Source organism: Nycticebus coucang, chromosome 21 (genome assembly GCF_027406575.1).
Source record: "Nycticebus coucang isolate mNycCou1 chromosome 21, mNycCou1.pri, whole genome shotgun sequence".
Classification (NCBI taxonomy): domain Eukaryota; kingdom Metazoa; phylum Chordata; class Mammalia; order Primates; family Lorisidae; genus Nycticebus; species Nycticebus coucang.
The window spans coordinates 3,676,527-3,687,245 of record NC_069800.1 but is presented as its reverse complement, the minus strand read 5'-3'; the positions used below and the strand labels follow the sequence as shown (position 1 = coordinate 3,687,245).

The following is a 10,719-nucleotide window of genomic DNA, read 5'->3' as shown; positions in this document are numbered from 1 at the left end:
TTTTTTTTTTTTTTATTAAATCATAGTTGTGTACATTATTGCGATCATGGGGCACCATACACTGGTTTTATACACCATTTGACACATTTTCATCACACTGATTAACATAGCCTTCCTGGCATTTTCTTAGTTATTGTGTTAAGACAATTTCATTCTACATTTACTAAATTTCACATATACCCTTATAAGATGCACCGCAGGTGTAATCCCACCAGTCATCCTCCCTCCACCCACCTCCCCCTCCCTCCCCTCCCTTTCCCCCATTCTTAGGTTATAACTGGGTTATAGCTTTCATGTGAAAGCCATAAATTAGTTTCATAGTAGGGCTGAGTACATTGGATACTTTCTCTTCCATTCTTTTTTTTTTTTTTTGCTTTTTTGTATATGCAAGTAGTTTTAATATAGTCCACAAGCTCTTTGATTCTTCTTTCTCCGAAAGGTGAAGTCTAAATTCCCTCCCCTTGAATGTGGGCCGCATTTAGGGACTGACCTCTATTCATGTTATGTGGCAGAGGTCTTCTGAGGCTAGGTCATGAAAAGGTTAACTTCTGCCTGGCTCTGTCTCTGTCTCTTAGACCACTCACTCTGGAGGAGGCCCACCATCAAGTCATGAGAACCTTCAATCAAATAGCGTGTGCACAGGCCCGTTGGAGGAACTGAAGCCTCCGAGAACTCACCAGTGTGTGAGTGAGTGAACTACCTACAGTGTGTGAGTGAGTGAACTACCTAAAGACGGATCCTCCAGCAAAATTCCATTTTCTTCAAGGATTTTCCCTAGGCCATGTAACCTTCTTTCTTCCGAACCGCTACATTTCTTTTCCGTATTATTTTTGCTCTAATCATATATTGCCTCATTTCTTCATCTGTTATAAAATTTCTCATTTCTCTGACAGTTTTCATAGGAATCAGTGAGGATTTTCATTCATTTAGTAGCTGTTGGCCTTGTGTCCCCCTCTCTCTACCTCTCAGGTCTCACTGAAGAGCTGGGCAAAGTAGAATCTCACTTTGGGGAGTTTTAATTTAGAAGTACAGTAGGGGGTGCGCCAGCCCCATATACCGAGGGTGGAGGGTTTGAACCCGGCCCCAGCCAAACTGCAAAAAACAGCCGGGCATTGTGGCGGGTGCCTATAGTCCCAGCTACTCGGCAGGCTGAGGCCAGAGAATCGCCTAAGCCCAAGACCTGGAGGTTGCTGTGAGCTGTGATGCCATGGTACTCTACCAAGGGTGACAAAGTGAGACTCTATCTCTAAAACAAAAAATAGAAGTACAGTACGGTAGCATTTGAGGTTAACAAGTATTGTACAAAGTTGAGATAGTGTTTTACGTAAGTCTCACTTTGTGTACCCAATTGGAAATAATGTAATTGTGACAAAATAGGAACCTGGATTTGCCTGGAATCCTGGCCCAGAGTCTGGGAGGCCCAGCAGTACAAGATCTCTAGTCTTGGTTTACTGTTAGCTTCCTGTTTATGTCCAACACTCATAACACCCCACGCCCTTGCAGAGTTTGAGCTGGCATGTGGCGTTTTGGTCCTTGTGACTTAACAGTGTAACTAAAGAGCTTCGTATTATGCTGGCCCAAGCTGGTGCCTAATAAACCGTAGCAGCCATCATCCCCAGTATTATTGTCATTGTTGACTCTTCACTGGCAAGCATGGGTTCTACTTCTCTATCTCCCTAGACCAGGCATCCTCAAATTGCGGCCCGCGGGCCACAAGAAGCGGTGTGATTGTATTTGTCCCCGTTTTGTTTTTGTACTTCAAAATAAGGTATGTGCAGTGTGCATAGGAATTTGTTAAGTTTTTTTTTTTTTTTTTTAAACTATAGTCTGGCCCTCCAACCATCTGAGGGACAGTGAATTGGCCTAGTAGCTATCCAAGGGTTGAGATTTTTAAAAAGAAAAAACCAACAAAAAAAAATTTTTGAATTTTCCACCAGATTTAAAGGGTAAAGGACACACATTCACGCATGAATTTGGGAGCATGGGAGAAAACAGAGGACTTGATGCAACAGTGCAGGTCGGCTTAGTGATCCAAACATTTCTGGCAACCCCACCCACCCTCTGAGAGGTGGCAGCAGGTGGAAGGTCCCCTCAGGGCAAGAGGTCAAGTATGTTGTAAAGGACTGGTTCTTAATGGACAAGGGGAGAGAGCCCCAGAACAACTGTATTTGATTTAGAAATTGGCTCCCTCTCTCCAGGATGATGTATTTTCAGCTTCCCGGAGACTGACTAGACTGGGAAATGAGGTGGGGGAGCCCCCGTGCGTCCTCTGCCCACAATGCCGCTTGTGGAGGTGTTGGCCAGCTTGACAGTCTCTGGCTTCAGTCCTGCTTTTCTTTACTCTGGCCCTTGTTTTGCGTGTATAAATATTTAACTATTAACATTTAAGTTTCTTACCAGCTGGCTGGAATTGACAATAGACTGTATACATTTTTTGTGTGTGAATAATAAGTATCTTACAAGCAATGCCGAGATGCCAACATTAGAAAGTACAGTTTGCAGGTGGCCTTAGGCAGGCTGGATCACTCTTCGTCCTCCCCTTCTGGCGCGGTCTCACTTTCCTCACCACCTTCAGCAGCCGAATCCACAGGTGTTGCTGTTGATATGCGCTCCCTGGAATAGGAAGACAATGGCAAGGCTTTTACTCTTAAAAGGAGCAATTAACTGGGTTATAGCTTTCATGTGAAAGGGAAAGGGAGGGGAGGGAGGGGCATTAATGGGATTACACCTGCGGTGCATCTTACAAGGGTATATGTGAATCCTAGTAAATGTGGAATGTAAAGGTCTTAGCAAAATAACTAAGAAAATGCTACAAAAGCTATGTTAACTAATGTGATGAAAATGTGTCAAACGGGCGGCGCCTGTGGCTCAGCGGGTAGGGCGCTGGTCCCATATGCCGGAGGTTGCGGGTTCAAACCCAGCCCCGGCCAAATTATAAAAAAAAAAAAAAAAAAAAAAAAAAAAGAAAATGTGTCAAACGATCTATGAACCAAGTGTATGGTGCCCCACGATCATACTAATGTACACAGCTATGGTTTAATAAAAATAAAAAATAGAAAAAATAGGAGCAATTAAACTTCTCATTATCCCCTCATTTTAGATAAGATTTTTTGTTGAGATGGAGTCTGGCCTGGCTAGATGTTGTGAGCAGCTCATAGTAACCTCAAACTATGGGGTCCAAATGATTCTTCTGCCTCAGCCTCCCAAATAGCTTGGACTACAGGCACCTGCCACAACACTCGGTTAATTTTTCTATTTTTAGTAGAGCTCAGGATGGCTTTGAACTCTGAGCTCAAGCAATCGTGCTGCCTCAACTTCCCAGAGGGCTAGGATTACAGGCGTGAGCCACCGTGCCCGGCCATTGTAGATGAGATTTTAAATTGTTCCCAGTCATTTACCCTGCATCCCTCTTGTAAATCTCTTCCTCATCAGAAGACTCCTTGTCGTGAAGCTTCTGGGCCATGTTTTTCTTGCGTGTGGCATTGAGAGGTCTGTACATATCCCTAAGCCAAAGTGGACACCTTAACCAGAAAAAGCCCTCCTAGAAAAGAGAAAGGCAGGTATTAATTCTGCATTTCTCCTGTTTTCTCTGGCCACAGCACTGAATCTTCCTCAAATGTACCTGGCTTTCACTCTGCGATGAGCATCTCCTATGCAGAAAGTCAAAAAAGCCCCTTGGGAAAAAACACACACACGAGACAATTAGTGATTCCTGCCATTTCCCAGGTCTCCCACGATGTACACCTCTCGTTTTATTGGGACTAAATCTGTGGTTCGGTCCATAATCACAGTGGGCAACATCATTATGGACCTGGAATCCTGAAAATCATTTCATGGAGAGACTTCCAGAAGCTCTCCACGTCTGTTTAAGAGGGCCCCGTAATGTCACTGGGGGGACCTTTGTGCAAGGCTTGGTGGGAGGTACAGGGAGGATTTTCAGCCCCACTTACCCCATTGGCCAAGTTCCCTTGTACAGTGAACAAAGTGTACAAACACACAGGCCAGAAGTACTTCACTCTCCAGAAGCATTTTACATCAGTCCCTTTCAAACCTAGTACCACAGATAGCCTTTGCTGGTGGGTGAAGGATAAAGTGCTTCTATTCTCCTAGAAGCTTTATCCTATCAGGCGAGTCCCGTCAAGCAAGTGCCTGGGTCCAGCTAGAAAAATTATTTTCATACTGCAGGCTATTTCATACTGCAGTAGTTGTAAAATCAGTTTAAAGGACAAAATATCCTTTTTGAATATGAGCAGAATAGACAAAAAATCAGACTGTTTCCACATCTACTCATGTCTACACAGCATGTGCGTATTGAATTGTGATATAAAATGTGACTCACAGCCCAAGTAGAGAATAATCAATGGAGAAGTCCCCAGCTGGAAAGGGACCACCCTCTTTCTGACACTAGCACTGGGACCATGGAGGAAGGTAATTTCCTTTTCTCTGTCTCCGTTTTCTTATTATAAAAGGAAGAGGCAAAGTATTATTTAAGGTCTCTTCTAGTTAAAATTCTCTGACGTTTGGATAAATAGAGAATGGAGACCCCAAAGCAAGTAGAATGAGAAGGTAGGTTTTCCTGCCACTCTGGAGGAAGGATTCATATATTCTTGAAGGAGCCTTGAAGGAGACTAGCTCCCTTGCCCCTTCCCCAGAGCCTCCAAAAAGGCCTCTGGCCTGGCCCGATGCCCGCCACCGGAAGGAACAGGCACAACTACAACCCCCGCCCCTGCCTTCCCTTGAAGGACTGGTGGCAGCAGATTCGTCCTTGCCACTCCTGTCCAACTCAGCTTTGTCTGGGGAGCTAATTTTGCTGGATCCAGGCAAAGCACTAAGGCAGGTAAGTATTCTTCCTGCCTCTGGCAGTTTCCTCACTATAAAACGGAAGGATTGAAAGAGATGAGTTCTAAGTTCTCTAGTTCTAAAATTCTAATTTAAATCGCCAGACCAGTATTTACCTCCTTGGGACTGAGCCTGATTCTACATCTGTCCTTGCTGCTCTTCTATGAGAATAAATCTGTTTTGGAAGAAAACAATCATGATTATCCATCATAATGACCAGTATCTCCAAATCTTTATTCATTCCTTTCAAGTCTTACCTACCCAGTGAGATAACTTCTATTTATCTATCTTTCCTTTCCTTTTTTTTTTTTTTTGAGACAAAACAAAAGGTGTCACCTGGGTAGAGTACTGTGGTGTCACAGCTCACAGCATCCTCAAACTCTTCGGCTTAAGTTTTGTGGCAACCTCAAACTCTTGCCTCAGCCTCCCAAGTAGCTGGGACTACAGGTGCCCACCACAATGCTTGGCTATTTTTTGGTTATAGTTGTCATTGTTGCTTGGCGAGCCTGGGCTGGATTCGAACCCCCTCCCAGCCACCCCCACCCCCACCCCGCAGCTCTCCTGTATGTGGCTTGTGCCCTAGCCGCTTGAGCTACAGGTGCCGAGCCAGCTATCTATAATTTTTTATTAGAGATAGGGTTTCACTCTGTCACCTGGGGTAGAGTATACTGGTATGATCATAGCTCACTGTAGCCTCAAATTCTTGGGCTCAAGTAAGCCTCCTGCCTCAGCATCTCAGATGCTCAAGGCAGCATCTCCTGCCTCAGCTACTAGTTCCTAGTAGCTGGAACTACAGGTATGCACCACCATGTCTGGCTAAAAGATATATTTTCTGAAGACATAAATTATTTTTCTGAGACAGTCTCACTCCGTTGCCCTGGCTAGAGTACAGTGCCATCACTATAGCTCATTGCAACATCAAATTCCTGGGCTCAACCTATCCTCTTGTCTTAGCCTCTAGAGCAGTGTTTTTCAACCTTTTCACAGCACACTCGAACCTACAGTTAAACTTTGGCAGCACACTTAAATTATGGTGATCAAATAAAAGAGTAAAAAGAGAATATACTTACTGTGCTTTGAGCTTCTTTTGAACATAATTTAATAACGCCCTTTAAAAAGTTTTTCACGGCATACCTAAGATCCTGCCATGACACACGTGTTGAAAATCATTGCTCTAGAATACCTGGAACTTGAGGTGCACACCATGACCCCTGGCTAATTTTTCTTTTAGTAGAGACGAGGTCTCGCTTTCACTCAGGCTGGTCTCCAACTCCTGAGCTCAAGCAATTATAATCCTCCCTTATAATCCTTAGGATTATAAGCATGAGCCATCACACCTGGTCTGAAGACAGAAATTCTATCCTGTTTAATGGTTCTTTGGCTCTTTCCTTGGTATCTGCAGGCAACTCATTCCAGGATCCACTCCCCTCAGCCTAGCATACCCAAATCCAAGGATGCCAAAGTCCCTGTATTAACAGGTTGATTATCCCTAATCTGAAAACCTGAAATCCAAAATGCTCCAAGATCTGAAACTTTCTGATCACCACCATGACACTCAAAGGAAATGCTCACTGGAGCATTTTGGATTTTAGATGTTCAGATTAGGGATGCTCAGCTGGTTAAGTATAATACAAATATTCCAAAATTTGAAAAAAAATCTGATATCTGAAACACTTCTGATCCTGAGCATCCAGATAAGGGCCACTTAATCCGTATATCAGCCAGGTTCTGCTCCCATCTGATAGACCAGGAGCCACTTGGTCCACACAGCTCTCCTCTGCTTCATTCTGTCCTGATCTTGGGGTTCTTTCTTGGATAGCATCTTTAAGAAAATGGTTTGCCACATTTTTAAGTTCTCAGGGGAGGGAAAATGCTTCACCATATCCTCCAAGAAATGGTGACAAACCTCACAGAGAGACTAGGCCCAGGCAGGCTGGAGTATTCAGAGAAGGCATCAGAAAGAAAGACGAACTTGAATTTGAACAGAGTCACAGGATTTCCATGGGCAGAGTTTAGTAAGAGAATTCTGGATGGGTAAAGGCACAGATGAAAGCAGGGATACGCATGATGTGACTGGGATATGGTGTGGGCTGCTTTGGCTAGAACAGAGGGTTGCCACAATAGAAAAAGTAAATCAAATAAGGTAAATTAGGTTGGATGGTGGGGTAAAATCATGATTGTCAGCTTATTAAACCATTCTTTTAATATGCTAGCACCTACATGTTGGGTAAAGTAATAGGCCATTATGAAATGGCCTATTGAACAAAAGGTAAACACAGGCAAGCGCCAGGAACAGGCCACTGTAAATATGACACACTTTGGAATAGCCAGGTGCAAGGTTTAGCTGAGCTGCTTTAACTGAACCTGTGTAGACAATGCCTTGCACAGTGGAGAAGGAGGATGCTACCTGAATCTATAAGATGACACCTCTATCTCTTGCTGTGTCCTTTCTCCCCAGGGTAATGACAGCTCCGTGAGGGTGGAGATAATACATCTTTTGTCATTTCAGCAACAAGGAAAGAAATCAGTGGTAGAATGAGAGTGATTGGTGAGTACATAAAATTATTGACAGTTTTGGGTTGGAAAAACTTTCCTATCACTTCAACTTTGGCTTTCTTAAACTTAATTTCTCCAAATAATCTAGTGGTTTGTTATCTTGGTTTCAGTTCTATAGCGATCTCCTGGGAGAGGGGTTACTTTAAAAAAATCCTTGGTATATATTACAGTAAAGAACAATGCATACCTTAGTCGTAGTGACTGAAGAGGAATGTCAAGTAATAGTAGGTGGGATAGTGGCTTTGATTTTCAGTTCATGAGTACTGAATCTATTAGCAAGGATGTTATTCTGGAAACCTGAATGATTGTCCTTACCTCAATAAGACAGAAAATTATAATCAAAATCATCACTATTACAGTCACAGATATTGCCAAGATGAGTTTGTTGTTATAGCCATATCCTGGAACTCCTTTAGTGAGCTAAAAAAGGGAAAGAATAATTAAAAAACCACCAAAGAGATGGAAAGAATGAGATCTAACTATTCAAAACTCCACCCTCCCAAGTAAGTAGCTTATAGGTTCTTAAAGAACAAAGCAAATCTAATGTGTTACATAATCTTACTATTAAGTATTTTGTTCTACATCTTCTTTATCTTGAGTGTTCTGTCTGCTTCATTCTCTAAATGAGCAAAGTGGGAGATCACTGTCATGGCCAAAATTACATGGCCAAGATAAAATATGGACTTGTCTACCCGGGCCTTGCTGCATGGATGCTTTCATGGTATATTGTAAACCAAGGGTATCCAACCTTTTTTTCCTCTGCCACACATGGGAAGAATAAGAGTTGTCTTAGGCCACAGAGTAAATACACAAATACTAATGAAAGCTGATTAGCAAAAAAAAAAAAAAAAAAAAAAAAAAAGGAGGGGGTGTCTGTGCATACTTTTCATGATATCTGACACCACATATAAGTGAAAAAAAAGTCCTCACAAAATCATCATGCGGCCCACAGGCTGTAGGCTGGACACCCCTGAACTGATGGAAAAGTCCAGGTCTCATGTTCCCGTAGTCATCCTTACCTCACTTGACTCCTGCTCTTTCTGTTCAGCCTGGGCTTCTGTGCTCTCCTTGATGTAGTTCTCACTCTTCCACTGATCCGTATCCCATTCTGCCTTGGATACTTTTACTTCTTGCTGCTCACTCAGAAGCTTCATCAGGAGACCTGTTCTAGAGATGAGCTTGGCACAGGCCAGTTGCACATGGGTCTCAGAGCAGTCCATTTTCAAAGTCCGGATAACGTGAGAAATGAGCCTTCTCACGTCGTTGTTGGGGATGAGGGATCGGAGCTGCTGGTTTAGCTGCATTTCAAATTGATCACCCGGGGACGCGAGCAATGGGTAAGTGAAGCTTTTTTCCATGTTGGGTAAGTCAGTGCCCGTGTTGTGGTATTCCCACAGAGTTTCACTGATTTGTTTAACAGTCGGTATTAAGAACGCAGTCCCAGTGGAATCTATAGCGGAAGGATTCTTATCATTTGTACTTTCAGACATAGTTTCTTCAGGTATAGCAGTGTTTTCCATAAAACTGTTTTCTTCAATACCATTTCCTAGAGGGGATACAGTAGTGATTTCTGTAACAGATTCTGAAGGAGCAAGTGATTCTGGAAAAGGATTCTCCTGAGGACTCAGCTCTTCTGAAGGTGGAAAAACCCCATGTGACGGGGAATTTATAAGGCTCCTTACTGCAGAGAATGGAGGCCGCTTTACAGGCATCTGTCCATGGAACACTGTTTCTTTTCTAAACTTTTGACTTAGTTTGGCCGCAGGTGTTCTGTGGGCCACATGGGAATGAGGTTTATGAAAGCGGTATTTTCTTCTAGAATGTACAATTGGTTTACCAGCTTCCATACTTTTAACTCTAGCATTTGCATCTTCTAAAACAAAAATGGTGTCGCTCATGTCTTTTGATTGTTTTTTAACCTCAGGTAGGGATTTTGAGGTGGCAGAAGTAGAAGGCATGCCAATATACTGTTTGAAGAAAGAAGAGACCGCAGCCTTGTGCGTCTGCGTGAAGGAAGGCTCGGTGTGGAAGGAGCTTCCCACAAACTTCCGAGGCCTCTGCACCACGTCAAACTGTGTCATTTCACTCGGGATTGGTTTCCCAAGCGTTCTTTCTTCGGCCACTTTCTTCGCTGTCGGCCAGGTACCCTGTTTCCTCTTGATTCTTGCCTCCTGTAAGAGCTTTCTCCGTAGGCGCTTGGGCCCTTTGAGGAATAGCGTCACTTTCTTCAGCCCCCTGTCTCCACTCTCACTCTCTGTCAGGCTATTTTCCTGTGATTCAGCAGTTGCCACTTTTTGGGGAAAGATTCGGCGTTTAAGTTTGGGACCTAAAAGGCCAGACTGCATAAGCATGGCAGTTTTTTCTTTCTTTTTAACCTCATCGATTTTTTCTTGAATTTCTGCATCTAAGAAATTTTCCAGGAAATAGAGCTTCCTCAGTTTATTTTTGTAAGCTGAATTGCTGGGTCCAGGTTCAAGAGGCTGAGCCTTTGTATTGTTTTTCATATGACTTAGGGGCTTCTCTCCTTCCTGCACATTTGAGAAAAGCAGTTTAATGAATGGTAATAATGTTGATTCTACATCTTCTAGATTTCCCTCTGAGAAATAAGGCAATATGTAATTAAGTGCACTAATGACATCGCTTTCATCATTGAAGTCCATCTGGTCACTCGTGAAGCCTGACAAGCCGACGCCATTTTTATTTGCGGATACCTCTGGCTCAATGGTCAGCTCGGTGCTCGTGTGCTTCTTCCGAGCCTGTAATACCTTCATGAGCGCTCCCTCCGCATTTCCTACACTTGCTTCTTCAACTGTCAAAAAAGAAGAGACTGCTTTTGACGATGGAAGGCTGATGGCATAGCTTTTTGCCAATCCACAGCCATATAACCCAGTCAAAGAAATTAGGAGTCAGCAAACAGAAGAGTGCCACTTAGAGAGGAAAAAAAGAAACCCCAGTTTAAACCTATACAATGGAATAATAAAAGGAGAAAAATATCTTTGGGAAAAGTGGCTACCTACTCAGAACATTCCATAATGTGACATACAGTTACTCTACTTGGGGTTATTCCACTGGTCCCTCAAATCCACTTGCCCAGCACTCAGTAAATGCCCAAGATGGGAGACCCTTGCTCCCTGCTCCTGGCTGAACCAGCCCTTCTGCAGCCCAGACTGTCCTGCCTCAGATGCAGAGGGGGCATGCTTGTAGATGACTCTGATGAAAGACAGTTCCCTAAGGGGACCAAGAGAAGAGATGCTAATGTGGAGGCCCCAATCCTATTGCTAAGACATCCTTATCTGGACATGGCCTTGTCATCTCCCCACCAGT

At 43.5% G+C, this 10,719-nt stretch overlaps 1 protein-coding gene across 3 annotated transcripts; it reads right to left on the bottom strand.

The window, feature by feature from the left end:
• Window positions 1-229: 229 nt before the first annotated feature.
• On the bottom strand, window positions 230-10,697 carry LOC128574001 (leucine-rich repeat-containing protein 37A2-like). Of its 3 annotated transcripts, XM_053574592.1 has the most exons (6): window positions 8,415-10,697; window positions 7,711-7,815; window positions 4,956-5,014; window positions 3,623-3,674; window positions 3,399-3,541; window positions 230-2,613 (listed from the first exon to the last, which is right to left on the bottom strand). In XM_053574592.1, the coding sequence occupies exons 1-6, from the start codon at window positions 10,164-10,166 to the stop codon at window positions 2,523-2,525; spliced, it is 2,202 nt and encodes a 733-aa protein (XP_053430567.1). In that variant the 5' UTR covers window positions 10,167-10,697; the 3' UTR covers window positions 230-2,522. The 3 variants fall into 3 exon arrangements, with proteins under 3 accessions (XP_053430567.1, XP_053430568.1, XP_053430569.1); XM_053574593.1 differs by lacking the exons at window positions 3,399-3,541; window positions 3,623-3,674; XM_053574594.1 differs by lacking the exons at window positions 230-2,613; window positions 3,623-3,674 and having other exon boundaries at window positions 3,404-3,541.
• Between the last annotated feature and the right edge of the window lie 22 nt (window positions 10,698-10,719).

Bases quoted from the DNA above. Each gene is read 5' to 3' on its own strand.
- LOC128574001 (XM_053574592.1), bottom strand. From the start codon at position 10,166: ATGAAGGTATTACAGGCTCGGAAGAAGCACACGAGCACCGAGCTGACC. The intron at 3,542-3,622 runs GTACATTTGAGG...TCTCTTTTCTAG, and splicing joins CATCGCAGAGTGAAAGCCAG to GAGGGCTTTTTCTGGTTAAG. The intron at 2,614-3,398 runs GTAAATGACTGG...TTCCTATTCCAG, and splicing joins ATTTACAAGAGGGATGCAGG to GGAGCGCATATCAACAGCAA.